The sequence below is a fragment of the Scyliorhinus torazame genome, chromosome 14 (genome assembly GCF_047496885.1).
Source record: "Scyliorhinus torazame isolate Kashiwa2021f chromosome 14, sScyTor2.1, whole genome shotgun sequence".
Taxonomy (NCBI): domain Eukaryota; kingdom Metazoa; phylum Chordata; class Chondrichthyes; order Carcharhiniformes; family Scyliorhinidae; genus Scyliorhinus; species Scyliorhinus torazame.
This window is the reverse complement of record NC_092720.1, coordinates 125343823-125368592: the sequence shown is the minus strand read 5'-3', so window position 1 is coordinate 125368592 and position 24770 is coordinate 125343823. Positions and strand designations below refer to the sequence as shown.

At 47.3% G+C, this 24770-nt stretch overlaps 1 protein-coding gene across 32 annotated transcripts in view; it reads left to right on the top strand.

The window, feature by feature from the left end:
- The window catches only part of kif1aa (kinesin family member 1Aa), a 511250-nt gene that overhangs the window by 283691 nt on the left and 202789 nt on the right, over positions 1-24770 (top strand). For all 32 annotated transcript variants that reach the window (XM_072474808.1, XM_072474806.1, XM_072474807.1 and 29 more), the window contains one exon: positions 10151-10288. In XM_072474808.1, the coding sequence (XP_072330909.1) occupies positions 10151-10288 (138 nt within the window). The remainder of the gene's footprint in view (positions 1-10150; positions 10289-24770) is intronic.

The window sequence follows — 24770 nt, the reverse complement described above, 5'->3', positions numbered from 1 at the left end:
GATGAACAGCCATTCCCTTTTGCTTCTTTCGGCTTGTACCCCCTTTGTAGGTTGTGCTGCTGGCTGTTCTTTCTCAAGGACTGAGACTTGGTCAGCTTCGGTGAAGGTTCATAAAGCTGCATAGGGTCTGCAGTCTTTTGATCCAGCTATCCCATTGTCTGGGGAAAGTATCTATTGCATAAAAGTACATTCAATGGGGGAGATTTTCCGACCATGTTGTGCCCGGCGCAAATCCTGCTACGTCAGAAGAATTCCAGGAGAGGCCTGAAACGGGATTTGCGTAGGCACCAAACAGTTTGCAGTGTTCCCGGGCCCTTCTAGCAGATGTAATCAGTTCATGACCATTCATTTAAATGGATTATAATATTCAAAATTGGCTTAATGCCAAAACCTCTGAGGACGTGCAACCCCCGCCGCGATGTGGTACCGGCAGGAATCACTATTGGTCTCCACAAAGGGAGATTAGACATGATGACCAGACCGGGGGGGGGGCTCAGAAGCCCAGGTTGGCACTGCCAGGTTGGCACTAGTAAGGGGCGGGGCCTGAAGGGAGACCCATGGGGAGGGCCCCGTTGCCAGCGATCCTTGCGGGGGGAGGTGTTTGAGGGTTTGATGCCGGCGATCATTGATGACCGGGGGCGCGGGTTTTTTTTAAACTTTGAGAATAGGGCTCCCTTTAAAAAGGGTGCAGGCCCACCCACCGGGAATCGCACCACTTTTCCTGCAGAGGTGAAGCTCAGTCATGTTTTGGGGAGATTTGCCCCCAGTGATTCCTGTGTCTGGAATGAAGTGCTGTGTAAGGGATGGAGTTTAAGATTAGGGAGGTTATGCTGTAATTGTATAAGGTGTTAGTGAGGCCACACCTGGAGTATTGTGTTCAGTTTTGGTCTCCTTTCCCTGAGAAAGGACGTACTGGCACTGGAGGGTGTGCAGAGGAGATTCACTAGGTTAATCCCAGAGCTGAAGGGGTTGGATTACGAGGAGAGGTTGAGTAGACTGGGACTGTACTCGTTGGAATTTAGAAGGATGAGGGGGGATCTTATAGAAACATATAAGATTATGAAGGGAATAGATAGGATAGATGCGGGCAGGTTGTTTCCACTGGCGGGTGAAAGCAGAACTAGGGGACATAGCCTCAAAATAAGGGGAAGTAGATTTCAGACTGAGCTTAGGAGGAACTTCTTCACCCAAAGGGTTGTGAATCTATGGAATTCCTTGCCCAGTGAAGCAGTAGAGGCTCCTTCATTAAGTGTTTTTAAGAAAAAGATAGATAGTTTTTTGAAGAATAAAAGGATTAAGGGTTATGGTGTTCGAGCTGGAAAGTGGAGCTGAGTCCACAAAAGATCAGCCATGATCTCATTGAATGGTGGAGCAGGCTCGAGGGGCCAGATGGCCTACTCCTGCTCCTAGTTCTTATGTTCTTATGTAATCCCAATGTCATTTGTCAAGAATTAATGTGATGGACAAGCAGATGGATGAAGATTGTTCTCAAGTGGAATTTTTGATACTTTTGTTAATACTGTGGGGTTTCTGCTTGTGGATGTCTGGCCTGTGCACACACTTTGCTTTCATATCAGTGTGAGTTTGCTGTTCACTAGTTATTGGCATTTCAAGAGCTTTAGCAGTCAAGGCAACATCGGGAATCAAGCTGAATATCACCTCAGCCAGTGTTTTACTGGATCAGATTGTTGTTCTCCTGCCTCTGCTAGATTCAGAGAGGTTACACTTGTAAATCTGAAGTGTGTACAAGACGAGGAGCTAGCTAATCAGCAGTTTCCTCCTCAGGCTTGCCATCAGGGTTGAGAGTCAATCTTGTGTTCTGCAATTGTCCCACTGGCCATTTTCGGACTTCTGTTCCTGGTTTCTCTTCCCGAGAGTCAGTGCCTGCACCAGGTTGTTCTATGTCATCGAAGTCCTTAACAGAATAGTGGACTGTCACCCTGGTCACACTGTTCAATAAGGTTCTGGTCACAGTGGTCCTCATCGACTCCCTTCAAGAAGTAATGCGAGGTCCAAATTTCCTCCTCTGGCTGATCACTGTCCTCACTGGTGTTGTGGCCTCGATCTTCGTCCTCTCTCTCAAACAGTACGGCCATTTCCAGAGTGTCATCCAGTGGCTGCGGATGTGTTCGTCTTGTATGTAGACTAGGTCAAACTGTTTGGGTCAACTTGGGTTTCTACTGCAACAGGTGAATAAATAAGCTGCAATTAAAGGGCAGCACAGTGGTTAGCTCAGTTGCTTCACAGCTCCAGGGTCCCAGGTTCGAGTCCCGTCTTGGGTCACTGTCTGAGCGGAGTCTGCACGTTCTCCCCGTGTCTGCGTGAGTTTCCTCCGGGTGCTCCGGTTTCCTCCCACATTCCAAAGATGTGCAGGTTAAGTGGATTGGCTGTACTAAATTGCCTCTTAGTGTCCAAAAGATTGGGTGGGGTTACTGGGTTACGGGGATAGGGTAGAGGTGTGTATTTGGGTCAGGTGTTCTTTCCAGGTTTCTGGCCTTTGCGTCCCTAGTAGCCCGGCAAAGGATCTTGCTAATGTGGAAGGAGGCGAAGCCCCCCAGCGTGGAGGCCTGGATAAACGATATGGCTGGGTTCATAAAGCTGGAGAGGATTAAGTTCGCATTGAGAGGGTCTGCGCAGGGGTTCTACAGGCGGTGGCAACCGTTCCTAGACTATCTCGCGGAGCGTTAGAGGAAGGTCGGTCAGCAGCAGCAGCAACCTGGGGGGGGGGGGGCGTCCTGGGGGCAGGGGGGCGGGGGGAGAGGGGGGGATGGGGGACTGCCTGGGAGGGTGGATGAGCAAGAGATAACGTGAAGGGTTGGGAAAACTGACACGTACGGGAGAGAGCCAGTGCACAAAGCTATGTAAACATATCATTTTGCCATGTATATATCTTGCTCTGTGCGATTTCTCGTTATTTTGTTACGGGGCGGGGGGGTTATTGTTTATAAGGGAGAAAAATTGTGTTAAAAAACTTTAATAAATATATATTTTTTAAAAGGTGTTCTTTCCAAGAGCCGGTGCAGACTCGATGGGCCGAATGGCCTCCGTCTGCACTATAAATTCTATTCTATTCTATGATTAACTCTACACAGCTTCTCTGCTTAATAGAGAGCAATCCTAGTTATGAATAACAGAGAGAGCGATGGTAAGTTCTCTGGTATTACATCAAAGTGTGGCACCTTCAGTGGGATAACCCTGGGCAGTGGAGTCAAATGGCAGATAGCTGGAGAAACTCAAGCTTCAGCCACAGCAGTGTATCAGAAAGAATGGACATGCTTACTCTGGTGTCTCATTTAAAATGGGTTTCATGGCCATCGACTATGATATCCATACCCTAAAAGCTCCCCATGGATTGTGCAACTCTGATGGAACTCCTTTTAAATTTTGTAGTAGTAAGCCTTCTGTTATGGCAAACCACTTTAAAATGGTCCCGCTTCCTGCAGAAATTACCCTTTAATATTATGGCGGAACATCTTCAGGTCAATGGGGTTCTCTCACACTGCAACAGGAGCTCTGGATAATGACGGTGACCACTCACTCTTTGTTCTGGTCTACCTTTTAGTGGGTGCGCTGGTACCTCAATTGGTCACAAACTGGACTAAGTCAGTACTCTGACTCCACAAAGGTTCTCTATCAACCCGGATTAAAGTTTAGCCCTGCTTCTGTAGCTCAGCCTATCTCACTATTCGCACTGCCTTGGGCAATGTTAGATCCTGACTGCGGAAAATTAGATAAGGCTTCAAGAAGCACACCCACCACAATGCAGTCTCGAATGAGTTAATCCTTCAGAGCCCCATTCTTGCAACACTCAGCCAATACAGGTCATATATGAAAAGGACAACATTTTCTCTGGATTCCTGGGTGCACCTATTAAATCTTGTGTGGTCTTTTATAATGTTCCTCCACAGACTGAAATATGAATTAAAAGCCCTAATAACCACTTCATAGGTCCTCATTAACACCCTGCCTTAATAAAATGTCACCTGTGCTGTGTCCAATGGAATAGAGGTGCATGCTGACCTGTTCTTTATCAGGCCCCTGAGGTAGGCCCAAAGTGGTTCTTTCTCTGTCGAATCAGTGATGCCAGTTTTGCCAGTGTGTTGCGTGGTGGTATGCCTGTAAGCAATATCATAGATGGATGGTGTGTGAGCTCCAACTAGTAGGTGGCAGCGAAGACACACCGTGCGGTCTCAGGACCGTGGTCATGTGACCAGGGACTCCCATATAAGTGGAAACACATCTGGCCATGGTTGTAGGAAATGCTAGTAAGACATACAGGTGAACAGTCATGCTATGCGTAGTTCCAGAGGAGTACAAAGAAACTCCATGATGACTTGCTTTGTAACAGTTCGCTATCTTACCACGTGTGATTCAATAAAGATCCTGGTTTGGACAAGTCTAGGTGTTTGGTGGATTCCATTGCAAGGCATAGAAGACCAAACACAACATGGTACCAAGCGTGCTGAAGATTTGAAGATAATGACGGCAGTGACAAAGTTAGGAATTTGATGGACAGACCGATCTGGTGAACTGAGACAATTCAACGCATTAGAAGACGCTGAAGCTCGAGATGGACGGACTGAGAGCACTCCACCAGCTTCAGATGTCCGGTAATGTAGATGAAAACTGGAGGCTATTCAAGCAGCAGTTCAAACTCTATGCTTTGGTCCTAGGCCTAAGGCCCATCCTGATGAAAGGCGGATCACATTGCTGCTAATGGTGGCAGGTCCGCAAGCTATTGAACTGTATAACTCATTTGCATTCAATAATGAGGAGGATCGCACAAATTATGATGAAGTCATGAGGCACTTTGATAAATATTGTTCCCTGGAAAAGAATGACACATTTGAGCGATACATGTTGCGTATGCGTACCCAAAAACCTGGTGAATCATTTGACAATTTTGTCACAGACTTGAGGTTAAAGGCCCAGTCATGCAACTTCAGGAGCCTGAAATCTTCGCTAATCCCTGACCAAATTGTCTTTGGTGTAGCTAGTGATAGGCTCCGGGAAAGGTTTGGTGCTGGAACAGGCAGTAAAGATTTGTCAGCCGAGCGAGATAGCTGCTCAGAGAATAGGCACACTCTGCTCAAAAAAGTTTGGCGCCAACTCGGAAGAAGAAGCCAACGCCATTAGTGCTATGAACCACGTCATGAAGAAACGTGGTCTCAATGCGGGCAGCCATTTTAAGCGGACGACAGGAGCCGCTGCCGCCACCTTGTGCCAAAAGATGTGGCACTGGACATGCCCTATGGCAATGTCCGGCCTTTGGAAAAATCTGTTCCAGGTGCAGCTGTATTGGGCATTTTGCAAAACAATGTTTTGCGCATCTGATGCACTAAGCGTCAAGAACCCCAAAGACATGTGAGACTTTAACTAAGGCTTTAATACACTACATAGGAAGCTTACCCGACACAGACGACCCCAGACAAAATGGGTCCGGTCTCAGAAGTTGGGTCTTATACTTAACTCCCGGGGTAGTGGCTAAGGCGGAGCTCTCCGTGGCCAGGTCAGGTTACATACAGGTGACCGAACCTCTACAGAGCTACAGTACAATACACAGTACCATACACAGGATTACAGGGCCACGTTACACACAACTATTATATAACTATGTACAATGCTAGGGAAGTACAGTGGTGTATCACCACAGCATCCTACAATGGACCATGCACGAGTGGCGGATGCAGTTGATGAGATAAATACTGAAGAACAGTTTTTCATCGATCGCATCGTGGTGAGGGACCGGAAGAGTCCGAACAAAAATGATGAAAACAAAATCTTAAGGAAGACTGAAACTAGTAAGAACTCTCCGGAACCCTTTAAATTTAGATTGAAATCGATGGTGGTATTGAACAATATTACGACAGGACTTCGACCCTAAATCCTTGTGAGTCGGTCTGCTTTGCAAAAGCTGAACGTGCAGCGGAAAGTCGCTGATCGGCCAGGCTGCCGGTGGGAACAAGAACAATGGAGACCTTTGGTGCATGCAAACTTGAACTCTCCGTGGCAGTCATGAGGTACACGTTACTGTTTCATATTGTAGACATGGACGGTGACTCCATCATAGGTGCAGATTCATGTGAATCCCTGAAATCAGTCGAGCGACTGTGTGTCCCAGATGACGGGTGGCCACCTGAATACTCCAGATCCCTACAAGATGTTACAATGTGCACGGTTTTAGAGGATTCAGAAGAAATCCAGGTGGAGGACGACAAATCAGGAGACGGAACAGCCAGCGAGCATTCTGCAATTCTAGTTAACAGTCTTCAAGAACGTGCATGTGCTCAGTGGCATGATACAGGAGCACGACGAGCCCGTATTAAAGCATCTGCAAGATGTGAATGTTAAATGGACAGAGGATGATAAGCCGTGGAGCTTCACTCTGGAGTTTAAGTTCGAGCCCAATGTGTATTTCACAAATGAGGTGATCACGAAAGTATATCAGATAGATTCACGGCCGTTTAATTCATTCTGTGCTGAACCCAAAATCCTGGGGTGCACAGGCTGCAAAATCGACTGGAGGGAGGGCAAAAATGTAACGATGAGAACAGTTCCAACGAAACTGAAGTGCAAATGTTGAAGCACTCCCAGAACAGCACAAAAACTGTACCAAATGAATCATTCTTTAACTTTTTCAGTCCCACTGAAGTTCCACAGAGTGGAATGTTAAACCAACGTTCGACGGCCAAACTCAAGGTTGACTTTGAATTTGCCGCCCTACTGCGTGAACACATAATTCCGTATGCAATGTTATATTTTACAGGAGAGATCATTGCAGATGATGCTGAATCCGATGCCGACTACTACGAATATATGCTAGAAGATTTTGACGATGATGCAGAAAGTGATGGTATGGAAGGTGAGACAGATGAAGACCAGTATGAACTTTTCCAGCAGCACAGACGGGCTTAATGATAAGACTCCAGAAGCACTACTTCAGCAGTCTGAAGGAAAGATAAGATGGTCACGGGGGATGTCCAGACCACGCTGGACACTGAGAAGAGAGGGAGATTGGAGATGGCGCACTTAAAAATTGAAGCTGCTGATACGACGGAGGATCAGCCACTGACCGAACCAGAAACAGAAGGAATCAGTCCAATATTGGAGAAACTGGACTCAGAGATACGTGATGACTCGTTCCAGGTCTTTGAAACGGTTCCTGTAATTCATCCCCAAACCATCGACAACACCGACAATGAATGGGGAGACATTGATGACGACTTCAATGATAGCAACTTGGATGTTGCAGTTGTAGGCACCTCCGAGACTGACCTAGAGTAAGAGCTGATGACAATCTCAATATGCAGCTCCACAGATCACTCGTGCATTTTTGAATTTGGCCAAGATGATCACGACCAGAGAGCATCATAATCCCAAGTGATAAAGAGCAAGTGAGAGGTGCTCCAGCAAGCCAAGATGGGGCAGCACCTGAAGCCCCAGTTCCAACCTTCACTCAGGCACCAGAATCCAAGGCGCTCCCCACAGAAGTGGGCGTGGTCACATTACTCAAAGATGACGTGACGGCCCCTCAGGGTCCACCTGAAGCTCTGCAGACCTCTGAGCACGTGGTAAAAACCAGCACCACATCAGAGGCTGCTAAGCCAAAACACAAAAGCAAGAAGAACAAGAAACTACATTATCATGTTTTCAAAATAAAGAGGAGAAAGAGGAGAAGAATGGGAGAGCTAGCTCATCCCACTAGCAAACCAGCAACGTTAACAGCGAGAAGCAGCAAACACAGTCATGCCAGGAAGCACAAAACAAAGAGGCTGGTGACACAAGTGTGGCAGTCAAGGACACAGGCCTTTCAAAGGCACATAGCAAAGAGGAAAATTAACAAGCGGCCGGCAAATAAACCGGTCTTCGATGAGGCTGGCAACAGCTCGAATGATCACAGACGGTGATCCCGTGAGAGAGGCACAATGATCTGTGCAAAAAGAGATGGACACTGGCCAGGCATATCATGTTATGGGCATCCTAGTAAAACTCAGTCACTTTGTTCGACAAATATCATGATCGTATAAAGTTAAAAGATCAATTTTTCTTGTAAACAAATCTTAATGTTTTGTGAGGAAGGGGGATGTGGTGATATGCCTGTAAACAAAATTGTAAATGGATGGTGTGTGACCTCCAACCAGTAGGTGGCGGTGCAGACATACTATGCGGTCTCAAGACTGTGGTCATGTGACCAGGGACTGCCATATAAGTGGAGACACATCCGGCCATCACCAGATGGTTGTAGGAGATGGTAGTAAGACATATAGCTGAACAGTCATTCTAGGTGTAGTTCTAGAGGAGTACAACGAAACTCCATGATAATTTGCTCTGTAACAGATGCTATCTTACCATGCGTGATTTAATAAAGATCTTGGTTTGGACAAGTCCAGGTATTTGGTGGATTCCTTTGCAAGACATAGAAGACCAAACACAACATATTTGGTCAAGGCCTTTCACTTGGTGAAAGGATTTAGGTATGGTTAGAACTCTTTCCATGATGGTCAGTTACTTTGAGTCTTGGGACTATGTTGGTGCATTTCCCTCTGATTCTCTGGCACAGTTCTTCCCTGTCGGCTTCATATTCAACAGCTTTCACTTTCCCGCCATAGTTGGTTTCATCGGGATCCTTGCTATTCAGCAGGTTTATGGCTGCCACCATGAAATACCATCTGAAATGGTTTCCGGGTGTGTTTAACATCGACTACTGGAAACAAGGGGCGAAATTCTCCATTTGGGAGACATCTATCAATTTTTTGGACGAGCATGTTCTACATATATCTGTGCATGTACATAGCAGCATAATCCAGAAATTAAATGAGATTGCACTTTCTGAGCAGATGGGAATATGGATCAAGGGGTAGGATCAATGCATTGTGGTTATGGATAAGATCTATATTATTATTTACACTCGTAGCTAGTAAGGCTCATCCTATGAAAACTCCTTACTTCCAAGGTTTAAAATGTGGTCCCATCAAGAAATTCTATGAGTTAAGGTTACCTGCTTCAAAATTCATCACAGAGCTCTGCTTGAAAAACAGCTACTTGGAGATTAGTTCGTTTCAAATGAAATAAAAGATCTACTTGGGAACAGAAGGTCATTCAGTCCCTTGAGCCTATTCCATCCTCCTATTTCATCATGGCTGACCTTTTCTCAATTCCAGACAGATCGACCATCGACAGGCCCAAGATCGGAGGGGCTTTCAAGCACAAATCTCATGAGCAACCTCTTGGGAACCTGCTGGAAATGGATGCGCCCTGGATGAAGTCAGCATAAATTGAGGTCATGGATGTTCCCATCAACCTCATTTTGATGGGTACAATAGCAGATCAGGCCCAAATTTGCCCCCCTTTTTTTTACAGCCTGTAAATCCTTAGGCTGAGCAAAGAACATCTGTTAACACCTGGGAAATGAGGATTTCCTTCCATACTGGGCAGAGCAAGGTCAGCACCCATTCGGTAATCCAAATCACTTCCTGAACCTTAGTGCCATTTCTTATTTAAGGCAGCAGCGTATCCCACACAATCTACTTGGCCGACTTCATCACATCCACAAATTTACTTTTACTCTAACAGCTGCCTGACAATTATCCGCATTAAAATCTAATTGACTATCTTGGCCTCTCTTTGACAATAAATTGCCTTTCAACTCATTCGTTGTCTGCATAATGATTAATACTGCTCACATATACCAATTAGTGCTCAGAGGCACCACTGACAAAGAAATGTTTAATATTTAGGATGTGCCCTATCCTATAATCCAGCTGTCCATGCACAATAGTGCCCGTTCATCAAGCATGTTTGCTTTGTTGCTGCCACATTGCCTAACATTAAAATCCACCTGCCATTCTTTATCCCTCTTTACTTCTTGGTCCTAGTTCTTATGGGGTCGGTTAGCTCACGTGGCTGGACATATGATTTGTGATGCGGAGCAATGGCAATAGTGCAGGTTCAATTCCCGTACAGGCTGAGGTTATTCGTGAATGCCTTGCTTGAGGCGTGCTGCCCCTCAGGTTAAATTACCAGCGGTCCGGGATGCAAATTCTGTGAAGCTGCGTTTGGTGCTGTCACCTGAACGGTACCTCACCTCCTGGTGCCCGGCAGCTATGAGGATGTCGTTGTGACTGCTGTGTTGGATTCCTTCCTCCTGCAGGCAGCGACTGGACCTGATGCGGGAAATGTACGACCGTGCCGCTGAAGTGCCTTCCAGTGTGGTTGATGACTGTGACAACGTCATGACGGGCGGGGATCCATTTTACGATCGCTTCCCGTGGTTCCGGTTGGTTGGAAGGTAAGAGTGTATTAAATTCCTTTTTTGGAATTGCTCATACTAAAGTTAAACGTTGTAATACTCTGTGGGTATGAGCAGTGAAGCCAATCAGAAATTCTGATTAATCTGAATTTGGAAGGATCCCAAATGTTCTGATTCCAATGTTGATCGAGTTGGATTAAAATTGGTATTCCCTGTTTCTTTCGAGAAATAGGAGAGTGGCCAGAAGGATTTAAATCTCATTACTTTGCACAGCGCCCTAGTTCTCCTTCTGCCAGGGGGTAAGGCTTTACACTAATGCAATTCCGATCTGGATCTTCTGTCTCACTTGCCCTGATGTGAATGGACGCTGCTCATTCCTAGCATTGTCTCCATGGAAGTAGCAACAGGAGGGTAAGAGAGCGGTGACTATCCTCTCTAGACTCTGATTGCTGGCTTTCTCTGGAGGCCTGACCTGTTTTTCACCTGAATGATGCTGAGGCATTCTCTACAGTCCAGCCTGCCGTAAGGGTCTTCTGTTTAGAATAGAGGTGCTTGACTAATCCAAGTGTAGCTAGCCGGCCAATCCACACGGCTGTCGTTTCCCAGTTTATCTGACCCATATTAGTGACATCAGTTTTTAAAAATAAATTTAGAGTACCCAATTATTTTTCTTCCAAATCAGCGGCAATTTAGCGGGACCAATCCACCTAACCTGCACATCCTTTGGGTTGTGGGGGTGAAACACAGGCAAACAGGGGAAGAATGTGCAAACTCCACACGGACAGTGACCCGGGGCCGGAATCGAACCCGGGTTCTCGGCGCCGTGAAGCAGCAGTGCTAACCGCTGCACCACCATGCCGCCCTGTGACATCAGCTTCTTTGACCCACTGATCTGCTCTTGCCATGGGCAGGGCTGCCAATCTCCCTCTCCTCCTCTCGAGGCAGCAGGTTTGTTTCCCTCCAAGACCATGACAGCCAATAAGGTTGAGGCCAGCGCCAGTGCGCAGCAAGGGATGGACAGCACACAGTCTTGGGGGCTCGCAAGCCTCAGCCTAAACCTCAGCAGGGCAGGGGAATCGGTAGCTTTACACCTCACTGAATAATATTATTATTACAAAAAACATGAATTTGTTCATGTAAAGTTCCTTTTCCACAATTTGAAGTAAATGTAACCAATTTTTATTTGTACTTTTAGACATCAGCACACAATCTAGGCTGACACTCCAGTGCAGTACTGAGGGCATGCTGCACTGTTAGACGTACTAATTTACAGATAAGATGTTAAACCAAGACCCCGCTTGCCCTCTCAGGTAGATGTAAAAGATCCCACAGCACAATTCAAAGAAAAACAAGGGAGTTCTCCCAGTATTTTTCCTTTAACCAATACCAACACAATAGACAAACAGGTCATGCAACTCACTACTGTTGATGTCACAGATGATCATTTACTTTTTGAACTGCACTGTATAAATACAAATCTTTCTACGTTTCATCCCTACTCCCCCTCCCCCTCGTTATCTTTCTCCCTCCCTCCCATCCCTTTTCTTCCCTTCCAACATTTATTTCTATCTTTTCACTCACATACTTCCACTTGGTACCACACTAGCTCTAGTTATTCTGTCTCGGGTGGCATGGTGACGCAACAGTTAGCTGTGGACCTGGGTTCAATCCCGGCCCCGGGTCACTGTCCGTGTGGAGTTTGCACATTCTCCCTTTGTCTGCGTGGGTCTCGTCCCCACAACCTAAGAGAATGCGCAGGATAGGTGGATTGGCCATGCTAAGTTGCCCCTGAGTTGGAAAAAAATAATTGGGTACTCTAAATTCTTTTAAAAATAGGTTTTCAGTCTCACTCTGACAACTATCCTTTCTTCTTTCCTCTTCCCGACCCATCCCCATCTTGTTTCGCAGATGCTGTTCCTAATTGCATCTTTTACAATCTTAACCTAGATTGTGTAGCAAGGTGACAACCAAGTCTTTCCACACAGTGCTCACTCTTCTTCTACAGTTCTCTGCCCAAAGGCAGATTGGACCCACAGCGTCACAGTCTCCCTCGCGGTGGGGGCAAGGAGGCAGGTCCCGAATCTGCAGGCAGAACGGGGATCGAACTCCATGCTGCTGGCACCACTCTGTCCCACACCGGCTGTCCAAACAACTGAGCCTACTGACCCTCCCTCCCCTCCCAACCACACAAGGAATCTGAGTTGCTCCAGCAACACAGACTTTTCCATGCAAGTTGTAGTCTGGAGCTATGGATAGTGATGATAGAGGCTCCATTTTGTTTTCCATTACTTGGCCGCCCAGGAATTTTTCCCACTCTTGCCGCCTGCCATTGGCATATGTCGGAAGGATTTACGAATTGATACTCCTTTTCGGCCATGTTATAAACGCACCTTCCTTGGCCAGCAGGTCCTGAGGAGGACCTTGAGCCTGGGGTTTCTGGTTCAGAGGCAGGGACTCTAACCACTGTGCTACAAGACTGCCAGTGCTCATTAACAAATGGTAAGATGTCGCAGTAACATTCCTGTGCTGAGGAAGCCAGAGCTGAATCAACTCTGCCTCCTCACGTGGCGTACATCCCTACCTCAAATCAGGCTTATTGTGTTCAGCATGGTGGATGAGCACAAGAGAAACCCGGGATTGTGCCCTGCTCTGGAAGGGACCTGAGAATACTGGGTTTGGCATGCGTGTTCGGGGACCAGTGCAGGTGCCAGTGATTTTCCCATGCATCTCTGGCCAGATGATTCCTTGCTAATGCAGCAACAGATGCAGAACTGCAGCCCAGGCTCTGCTCCAGCTTCTGCAGCACATGCAGCTGAGAGAAGCAAGGGAGCCGTTGGCCTCATTTGGAGTCTGCTGGATCTAATGCTCAGTCAGAAAGAGACTGCAATGGGGTCCAGCGTCTAATGATCACAACAGGACTATTGACCAGACCTGATGCAGGGTAAAAGCAGTGAATCCCAAAACTGGAAGGAGAGCACTGTGGATTGAGGTCATAAAATGGAACAGGGAGGGGGAGTGTGCTGACGATAGAGATCCTAAACTGGTTTAGGGAAGTAGTGTGCTGAGGGTTGAGGCACTAAGGGAGGGAATGTCTTGGGGATTGAGGTCCGAATGTGGAGCCAGGAGGGAGTGTGCTGGTGATTGAGGTCCTAAACTGGAGCTGGGAGGGAATATACTGAGAAGGCATCATCATGTGAAGCAGGAAGGGAGTGCACTGATGACTCAAACTACAATCCAGAGGAGGGAGGGATTGTGTTGGGGATTGAGGCCCAAGACTGGAATGATTGAATCCAGAAGCTGACCACCGCAGAGAGGCTGGACTGTGAGAGAGAGTATCAGTCTAAAGGGATATCACAATATCACATCTGTGAGGATCGTTTCTTCGGTTATGCCTTTGGTTTTTAAACAGAGAGAACTTTGAAAATGTTATGAAAAAAGCTCCATGGTGTATTAAACCTGACTCATGTAGAACACTGGTAAAGCTTCACTTATTCTGGTATTTCAATTCCACCAGCAAAGTAAGGCAAGTAACTTAACAATATTGCACAAAATCAGTGGACCATTATGCAGCTGGTCAGCGAATTAATTGAGTCAGTGGTGCAACCATTGGGTCACTAAAAGCAGGCAAGGCTGATCTGCTAACCCCATGTTCCCACTTTATCATAGAATTTTTTACAGTGCAGAAGAAAGCTACTTGGTCCATCGAGTCTGCACCGGCTCTTGGACGGAGCACCCCACTTAAGCCCACACCACTCTATCCCCGTAACCTAGCAACCCCACCTAGCCTAAGGGCAATTTAGCATGGCCAATCCACCTAACCTGCAAGTCTTTGGACTGTGGGAGGAAACCGGAGCACTCGGAGGAAACCCACGCAGACACGGGGAGAACGTGCAGACTCCGCACAGTCAGTGACCCAAGCTGGGAATCAACCCTGGGATCCTGCAACTGTGAAGGAACTATGCTAACCACTGTGCTACCGTGCCTCTTTTAATACCTTGGTAACCATCAATATGCACGTTAAAATGAACAATTTATCTGGCATCAATTGCTGTTTGTGGAAGAGAGTTCCAAACTTCTATCATCCTTTCTGTGTAGAAGGCAATTATGTTAGGATAAAGATGGTGATCAGGTGCCATGAATACTGAAACAGTGATATTGTGAATGAAAATAAGGAAATGGTGGAAATGTTGAATAATTACTTTGTGTCAGTATTTACAGTAGAGGAAGGGGTCAAGGTTTCAGCTGAATTTTTTGACTATATCCCAGTCACAAACTCCCCAACCAATGGAAATAGTTTCTCTCTATCTACTTCACTGTTCCCATTAATCTATTAAAAATTTCGATCAAATTACTCCTTAACCATCTAAATTGGGGGCGGCTAGGTTGCACAGTGGTTAGCACAGTGGTTGCTTCGGAGCACAAAGGACCTGGGTTCAATTCCGACCTTGGGTGACTGTGTGGAGTCTGCACATTCTCCCCGTGTCTGCATGGGTTTCCTCCAGGTGCTCCAGTTTCCTTCCACAGTCCAAAGATGTGTAGGTTAGGTGGATTGGTCATGCTAAATTGCCCTTTAGTGTCGAAAAAAATTATTGGGATATGGCAGGGAACCGAGCTTGGGTGGAGTACTCTTTCAGAAGGTCGGTGCAGACTTGATGGGCTGAATGGCCTCCTTCTGCACTGTAGGGATTCTATGCAATTCTTGGAACTACAACCCCATTTTATGTAATCACTCCACGTAATCTAACCCTTGGTGTTCAGGTATAACTCTGGCAAACCCACCTTGTTCTCCCTCCAAGGCCAGAATATTTCCAATGGGTGGTACAGCACTGCTCACGGGCCCCAGCTGTAGTCTAACCAAGTCTCTCCATAGCTGCAGCCTTAACCTCTACCCCCTTGTATTCTAGTTCTGTAGATTTAAAGGCCAGCATCCTATTCGCTTTTTGGAGTGTGATGGAATACTCCCCGCTTGCCTGGATGAGTGCAGCTTACACAACACTCAAGAAGCTCAACACTATCCAGGACAAGGCAGCCCGCTTGATTGGCACGAGGTTCCACAAACATTCACCCATCAATGCACAGTGGCAGCAACGTGTACTATCTACAAGATGCACTGCAGGCACTCACCAAGGATCCTTAGGCAGCACCTTCCAAATGCACGACTACTACCATCTAGAAATGATGTGGAGATGCCGATGTTGGACAGGGGTGAGCACAGTAAGAAGTCTTACAGCAGCAGGTTAAAGTCCAACAGGATTGCTTTGAATCACTAGCTTTCGGAGCACAGCTCCTTCCTCAGAAAGACAACAGCAGCAGATACCTGGGAACCCCACCACCTGAGGTTCCCCTCCAAGTCACTCACCATCCTGACTTGGAAATATATCGCAGTTCCTTCACTGTCACTGGTTCAAAATCCTGGAACTTTCTCCTCAACAGCACAGTGTGTGTACCTCCATCTCAGGGACTGTAGCGGTTCAAGAAGCCAGCTCTCCACCATTTTCTCAAGGGCAAATAGAGATGGGCAAAAAAATGCCGGCCTAGCCAGCAAAGCCCACATCCTGTAAAAAGTCATTAAAAAAACAAAATCTGTACCTGGTTTTAACATTTTAATGATCAAAGTATCTTTGGATCTCCCCTATTTCTAGCTTTTACCCATTTGGAAAGTACCTTGTTTTATACTTTTCATTCTAAAGTGGATGATCTCACATTTACCTCCATTGAAATCCATTTGCCACAGTTTTGCCCATTTACTCCACTATGCACAATGCTGACGAGGAGGCCTATCTTTGTGTCATCATCAAATTTGGATCCATGGTTTTCTAGTCCATCATCCAGGGTTTCAATAAATGAAGTAGATAGTTGAAACCCAAACCCAAACACTTAGACCACTAAACCCAGCCTGCCAATTAAATACCTCTGCATTATCTCTACTCTCAGTCTCCTGTCACTCGTATGTTCAATCAATTTCATAACCAGGTCAATAATTTGCTTTCAACCCACGAGCTTCGTCTTTAACCTGTTTATTACGCAGCCACTCAGCTCCTCGAGCCACCATGGCTGATCTAATTTTAACCTCGACTTCACATTCCTGCCTCCCCCAATAAATTTTCATACCCTCTCCCCCACTTATCAAGAATTTGTCCGCCTCGGCCTTAAAGATATCCAAAGACTCTGCCTCAAACACTTTTTGAGGACGAGAATTCCAAAGTCTCACAACCCTTTGAGAGAATTTTTTTTTTTTACCTCACCTCTGTCTTAAATGAGTAACGCTTTATTTTTAAACAGTGGCCTGTCGTTCCACATTCTTTCCCAAGGGGAATCATCCTCCCCACATCCACTCTGTCAGGATCTTGTATGTTTCAATCAAGTTACCGCTTACTCTTCTAAACTCCACTGGGTACAAGACTAGACTGTTCAGCCTTTCCTCATAAGGCAACCCGCCCATTCCAGGTATTAGTCTCGTAAACCTTCTCTGAACTGCTTCTGATGCATTATGAGAGACTTTAGCAAATGCCTTCAAGATGCCCATGTAAATAACATGCATAGACATTCCCCATTTCCCTACATCAGTCACCTCGTAAACATTCAACCAGGTTCATCATGATCTACCCTTTACAAATTCATGCTGTTTCTCTCAACAGCTGAACATTTTCCAGGACATTCAGTCACACTATGCTTAATGAAAGACTCACCTTTCTGAAATAATATCCAATCTTCCAATCTAAAGCAATGAATTCTGAATCAAGAGAACTGTAGAAAATTATAGTTGGGGAATGTTCTCAACTAGTCCCTTTAAAAACTTGGGGCGAGATTCTCCGACACCCCGCCGGGTCGCAGAATCGCCGGGGGCTGGCGTGAATCCCGCCCCCGCCGGTTGCCGAATTCTCCGGCACCGGAGATTCGGCGGGGGCGGGAATCGCGCCGCGCCGGTTGGCAGGCCCCACCCCCCCACCCCGCGATTCTCCGGCCCAGATGGGCCGAAGTCCCGCTGCTAGAATGCCTGTCCCGCCGGCGTGGATTAAACCACCTACCTTACCGGTGGGACAAGGTGGCGCGGGTGGGCTCCGGGGTCCTGGGGGGGGGTGCGGTCCGATCTGGCCCCGGGGGTGCCCCCACGGTGGCCTGGCCCGCGATCGGGGCCCACCGATCCGCGGGCGGGCCTGTGCCGTGGGGGCACTCTTTTCCTTCCGCCTTCGCCACGGTCTCCACCATGGCGGAGACAGAAGAGACTTCCTCCACAGTGCATGCGCGGGGATGCCGTGAGCGGCCGCTAACGCTCCCGCGCATGCGCCGCCCGGCAATGTCATTTCCGCGCCAGCTGGCGGGGCACTTCCGCCAGCTGGCGTGGCGGAAATCAGTCCGGCGCGGGCCTAGCCCCTCAAGGTTAGGGCTCAGCCCCCCAAGATGCGGGGGATTCCGCACCTTTGGGGCGGCGCGATGCCCGACTGATTTGCGCCGTTTTTGGCGCCGGTCGGCGGACATCGCGCCAATACCGGAGAATTTCGCCCCTGGTTCTGGTGATTTGATCATTATTTTCTTCATTGCACATTTTTTTGCCTGTGTCAATTTTGGTGAGTCCGTGTCCCTGTTTCCATGTTAGTCTCCTTGAGCTCTCCAGCATGCTGATCCCTTCCTTTACTGCAGATACTGACACAAGAAGTAATTGTTCAAAATGGCCATCATTTCCTTATTTTCATTAACAGCATCATTGCTTTCATGGCTCCTGATCACCTACTTTACCTTACAATCTAATTGTAAAAATTTATTGTGTTGATTTAGAGTCTTTTAAGTTTCCTTTCACAGTCACCTTTAGTAGCAGCTACAGTTTTGTCAACTTTTTCTGCTTTTTGCATTCTGAAGACCCAGTAGGCCCTTGTCGGTAATTAAATGCATGTTTATTTTAGGCATAGAAAGTGGCTGCAACAGCGAGGTACACACAATAAGTCCCCGTCGGAAATACCAGGATGCGCAGGCCGGGCTGGCTTTTGCGAAGCTCAGTAACGAGCCCCATTACCGGGGGAAGCTCATAATCCATGAGTCCTACGGGGAGATCAATTAGGGTTCCCCTGTGGAGCTTGTGAGGGTTATTAAATGTATCTTTCCCATTTGCCAGGATTGATGCCAATTTCTGTATGCTTTCGCTTTCAGTTTTTTTGTTGTCTCTTTTTAGTCATCTAGGCATGGCTTTTGTTGTTATGTCCCTTGGGCCTATAAACTATTTCTCCATCACATTGCATTTTTTTGAACACCTCCCACTGATTTTCGTTCATTTTACTCTTACCAGTCTTTCTAGGGACAGTGAGTGTCTCAATGGATTTCCCTAAATCTAGATCATATAAGTTGTTCCTCTTTCTCTCATTTAAATATCACTTTATGTTCAATCAAATTATGATTGTTATTAGATAAATATACACGCACCGTTAACTAAATTTGGTTTATTGCCCATGACTAAATCTAAATGACCCGTCCGCATTTTGGTTAAAGAACATACTGGGAGCGGTTTCACGGAAATGAAACAAAGTCCTGTGTCGGGCACATTTAGCTAGGTGTTTCCTGGCGCTGTCAGCACCGGAAACGACCTCACTATTAAATGGGACTCTGCTTCATTGCTGGGCCTCGGTGAGGAATGACCTGCCAAGGCCACTATTAATCCCATTTCCTGCGCTAACAAGCTCCTCTCGCCAGTTGGCGTCCTGATCGCTGAACTCCCCACCGTGGCCTCCGGACACCTCCAATGCCCCAACCTACCAATGTGTGGGTCCTTGAACTCCCTGCACCCCACCTTATAAGGCAGGGCATCCCCAGGCCTGATCTCTGGCCTGGGCAAGATGCCACCTGGGCACCTTGGCATTGCCAGCTGGAACTCTGGCAGTGTCCATGCCTGTTTGGCAGTGCCACCTGGGAACACTGGCAGTGCCACCTGGGAACGCTGGCATTGCCAGGGTGGCACTTGGGTGGCACTGGCAGGGTGTTCCCACCTGGCAGTTCCCAGGTGGCATCAGTGGTGCCAGGGTACGGATCTTCCCAGAGCCCGACCACCCAGGGGACCCCTCCGCCCCAGTGCCGGTATGCCTGGTCCACGTTGGTGGAGACCAGTGCCAAATGGTGCTCGCTGGGGGTCTGCGAGGCAAGGGCGTTTGATCCCGCACCTTGGGCAACTCCAGCGTGAACATATTCAAGTCAACCTGACTGCACATTTGAATATGCAAATCTGGATCCTGTCCACTACATCTGGAATCCAGATCGCGATGCCTTGCGAGATCTTGCTAGACCTCATGAGGCGTAACAAGGCCATTAAATAAGGCCTCGTCGCATCCCAAGTCCTTTTAGATCGCGACCATTGTTTCAGAAAACTGCCCTGAACACACTCAAGATAAATCCTGTGTAAGTTAAAATCCCCTCTCTGCCTTCACGACATGTTTATCAAATCTCTACATTTGTGCAATCTACCACTTCTCAGCTGCTTCTTCTTTGGAAGTGGACAGCTAATGCTCACTTAAGAGCCCACTGCTGATGTTCAACCAATGGGGCTGGGGTAGTTGCCACATGGGGAGGCCGAAAAGCAAAACAATGTTGTGTTAGCTTATGGACTCCCAGTGGGGTGAGAGGCGAGGTGCGGGGAAAAGTGGTTTAGTGGTGGCGGGGGAACTTCATTGTCAGGCACTCAGTGCATGATTAAGGGAGCAGGGCTGGCAATGAGAAGTGACCCGCGCTGAGAGCCTTTTCCTCCAATGACCCCTGCCCCAACCAGTCAGTGACCTCCTCCAGACGATCTCCATCCTCACTCACCTGTGACCTGGGGCCCTCACTGATCTTGGACTTTGGTGGATGCATTACCAGCCCCTACCACTGCTCCCCTGTCAATGAGGAGCTGCTGGCCTCTGATTGAACGGTAGTTCTTAAGGGTTAAAACCTCTGCCCTCAAAGTGCTTGATCCTGGGGAAGGCCTGCCATTGGCCACTTAAGTGCCTGATTGACACTTAATATGGTGGGCCTTCCCCAAAGGCGATGATGCAGGGCTCTCACCAGCTCTTCCACTGGTGGCCAATATCCATGTCACCTGGATTAAATTCTGCCCCATGTGATGTCCTCAAGCTGAATTTGTGCCTGCAATGAATGAAATTAGTTCCCCTACTCCAAGCATTTTTATAAAGAACAATTACTTGGGCCACACACCCTAATCTGTTCTTCAGCTTGTTACGACACCTTGGGTGAGTGCACAGTCAATTCCAACTCCACAGACCTCGGAGTCCCAACATAAGTGAATTAATCAATAATTAGTCAATTATCCTGCGATCTTTGACCCTTGACTGATCCAATGAGTTACAGGCACCAAATCTGTAAGTAAAACATTTTAAAAAATATATTTATTTATAACAAGGTAAAAGATAAAGATATATTGGTAAGAATGGAACAATTGTCTGCTAATCTAACTATTCCCTTAACCCCGCCCCACCCTTTTCCCAGACCCACACAAGACAGACACACAGTGAATGGTAGGAAAGGATGAAAATAACGGGTATTAATCTGGGAAATGGGAAGTGAGTCACTTTGCTGCTGAGGTTGTGGTCCGTTTAGTCAACGATGGTGGTGGTGGTCTTCAACTAGAACCTGGAGCGTCACTTTCACTTTTAACAATCGGTGTCTTCACACTGAGCACCCCCACCGAGGTCAGCTCAATCCTGAGAGGCCTCCGCCAGATTTACTCCCAGTCTCACTGCGACAATCTTAGAATTCTCCACCTGAGAATTTAACAAAGATTGTCCATCCACTCCACACAGCGACTGCTTATCTGCTGATTGTTAAGCAAAGTTTAAAAAGTGTTACAAAGTATTTACACCACAGAGACCGCCAATAAATTCATGCTCCAGATGAACCTTCCTTTTCTAACCCCATCAATGTATTCTTCTATTGCTTTCTCCTTCCAATGTTTATCTAACTTCCCGTTACAAGGGCTCTAACAATTCCTCTTGTGCTCCATTCATTAACCACCCTCCAGGTGAAGAGGTTTCTCCTGAATCCCCGAGTATATTTATTCGTGAGTATCTTGTCCCTTAGCTACAGGTGGAAACCTCTTCTGTACGTCTACCCTGAAGAAAATATTCACTCACTTAAAGATCTCTATCAGGCTACCCCTCTGTCTTCTTCTCCCTATAGGGAAGTGTCCAGCTTATCCAGCCTTTCCCCTCAGCCCTCATCATTCTAGTCAATCTTTTGTACACCACTTAGCTCAACTAAACATTTTTTTATTATATGGAGACCAGGGCGCGATTCTCCGATGCTGCGCCGTTTGGGAGAATCGCCTGGGGTGCCATTTTTTCATGCGACGCCGGTCCGACGCCCTCCCACGATGCACCCAAGCGGCGAGATCGGCACTATCTAGTTCTGCGCGGCACAGTCCGGAGAATCGCCCGAGACACCCAAAATGGCGATTCTCCACCACCCCCCCTATTCTCAGGCCCGGATGGGCCGAGCGGCCTGCCCAAAACGACGGCTTCCCGCCGGCGCCATCCACACCTGGTCGCTGCCTGCGGGAACAGCGTGGGAATGCTGGGGGGGGGCGGCCTGTGAGCGGTCGAGGAGGGTTCTGTCACCGGCGTAGGACTCAAAAGGGGTCTGGCCCACGATCGGTGCCCACCGATCGGCGGGCTGCCCTCTCTGAAGGAGGACCTCCTTTCCTCCGCGCCCCGCAAGATCCATCCGACATCTTCTTGCGGGGCGGCCTCGGGGAGGACGGCAACCACGCATGCGCGGGTGACGGCAGTCAATGCCCGGCGCGCGCTGACAACGCTGCTTTAGCGACACGCTCCCCGAGTTTCTCGCGGCCCCGATCCTAGCCCATTGTCGGGCCCTGAATCGGTCGAGACCGGGGCCGTTTCGCGCCATCGTGACGGCGGCGTGGGCACTTAGTCGCGGGAGCGGAGAATCGCACCCCAGAATTGTACACAATGCTCCAAGTTGATCTAATCAAGGTTCTATACAAATTCAACATACCTGCTCTGCCTTTTAATTCCATCTCTCACAAAATAAACTCTAGCGCTTTGTTTTCTTTCTTTTTAAAATAGCCCTATTCACTGTTGTCACGACTATTAGTGATTTGTGTAACACCCTCCCCAGACCCCTCAGTTCCTCAATTCCATTGGGGTGGCGCTGTGGCACAGTGGTCAGCACTGCTGCCTCACAGCACCAGGGACCCGGGTTTGATTTCGACCTCGGGTGACTGGCTGTGTGGAGTTTGCACAATTCTCTGTGTGCGTGGGTTTCCTCCGGGTGCTCCGGTTTCCTCCCACTGTCCAAAGATGTGCAGGTTAGGTGGATTGGCCATGCTTAATTGCCCCTAAGTGTCCAAAGGTTAGGTGGTGTGTCACGTGCAATTTTTAAAATTTGGTCAAATCATTTATTTGAGTGATGAAGAACGGTAGCCCTATCACTGATCCTGTGGAACACCACTTCCCAGTTTGACTAATCATTTTTAACCCCTATTCTCGGAGATATTTGTTGGAGAATATTAATTAACTGAGTGGCAGGGCAATGACGCCTCCACCAGCTGCATACCTGTTGAGCAGAGTGTTATGTCTTCCAGTTTCTGATAGAAGTCCTCATGGTAAGCATGTTTACAGAGCAGGCAGATGTCCCAACCTGCTGGAGATATGCCCCCATTGGAGGGGACTGGTAATTCCCATCCTCACTGTGCGGCATGTAGACAATTCAGATGTAGTGTACTCTATTGTGTGAAGAACCGAGTCTTTGACCAGCGCCACATGTTGAGCCAGTACTTGGCTCTGGAAATCTAAGAGCACAATAAGAATTACATTGAATCCATTAGTCAATGGACTCAAGTCAGTTTGCAGGCAGCGAAATGGCCCTTAAGTAACCCTGTTGATACAGACACGATGGACTGAATGAATCTTACAGCACAGAAGAAGACCATTGATCCATCTGTTTATGGTGCACTGAACCCATACCCATCACCCTGGTCATCACTCTTGCTCCACACTGCACACTGACCACTCCCCATTGTTATTCTCCAGAAAGCTATTTGGAGAAGGATAGAACTGGACCCAGTCATTACACACTTCAAGCATTTATTTACAGAATTACACATTTCAAATAAGCACTGCCTACCTCAACAACCACAATTTCCTATAGCGTTTCCGATAAGAGTTTCCTGTAGGGTTTTCACAGTTTGCTACAGAGGTACGAATCAATTGCCAGTTAATGCTCACTCCTGCACACAGCCCAACACAATTACCATATTCCCTCCTCTCTTTAAAAAAAAACTTAATATGTAACCAAAATTTCAGAACAAATTAAATCAAAAAACATTTATATTCTGTACAAAGCATTCCAATACATAATGTCCCTTCTCTAGGACCCCAAACAATTTCTTCTTACAAGCATTGCTTTTTGTAAAAAAAAATTCAGTTGATGAATTGAATCCATCCACTTAATTCTTTAGAGATTTCCTTTCTCTGCAGCATTCATGTAAAGTTAGAAAGGTCAATCTGTGATCCCATTGGAGATCCAGTGAGGTCTCCCTCTCCAAGAACCAAACACCAGTTAAAACCTGCGCCTGTCATGGGACAGCTTAACTCAAACCAGCAGCATAAATGCTAGTATTGAGGGGTGGTGGTGGTGTAGTGCCATTGTCACTGGACTAGTAATTCAGAGACTTTGGGAACCAATACAAAAAAATCTGGATTTAAAAAATCTAGTGGTGGCTATGAAACCATTGTTATAAAAACCCACCTCATTTACTAATATCCTTTTAAGGAGGTGAAATCTGTCATCCTTATCGGGTCTGGCCTACATGTGACTTCAGCAATCTTAACTCCCCTCTGGAAGGGCCCAGCATGCCACTCAATTCAAGGCCAAGTAGGAGTGGCAACAAATGGTGGTGCTGACCAGCAACACCTACATTCCATGGAGAGTTATTAAAAATGATCAAATTGAATTTTGTCAATCTTCAGTCTAATCTGTTAAACATTCTTCCGTGGAATGACTATCTGTTTCAAAGTCCAATCATTTTTTTCCCCATAAATTTAGAGTACCCAATTCATTTTTTCCAATTAGGGGGCAATTTAACGTGTTCAATCCACCTACCCCTGCACATCTTTGGGTTGTGGGGACGAAACCCACGCAAACACAGGGAGAATGTGCAAACTCCACACGGTCAGTGACCCAGAGCCGGGATCGAACCCGGGACCTCAGAGCCGTGAGGCAGCAGTGCTAACCACTGTGCCACCACGCTGCCCCTCAAAGTCCAAACATGCATCATTTTATACATTCTTTCTTGTAAATTCCATCCGTTAAATCGTTATCAATCTGCACCCACTATCCAACTAATGGCCATCCAGCCCCCTTCCACGTGGCGGGTTCCTGGCAATGGGACCAGCGAGCCATACAAAACATCTCAGACATCAACGGGCCTAGAAGAGCCGGCTGGTGCCCAATGGCGAGCCGTCCCTGCCGACAAAAAACATGCCGCAGGCGGGCTGGACCTTTATGCTTGATTTGCTTTGTG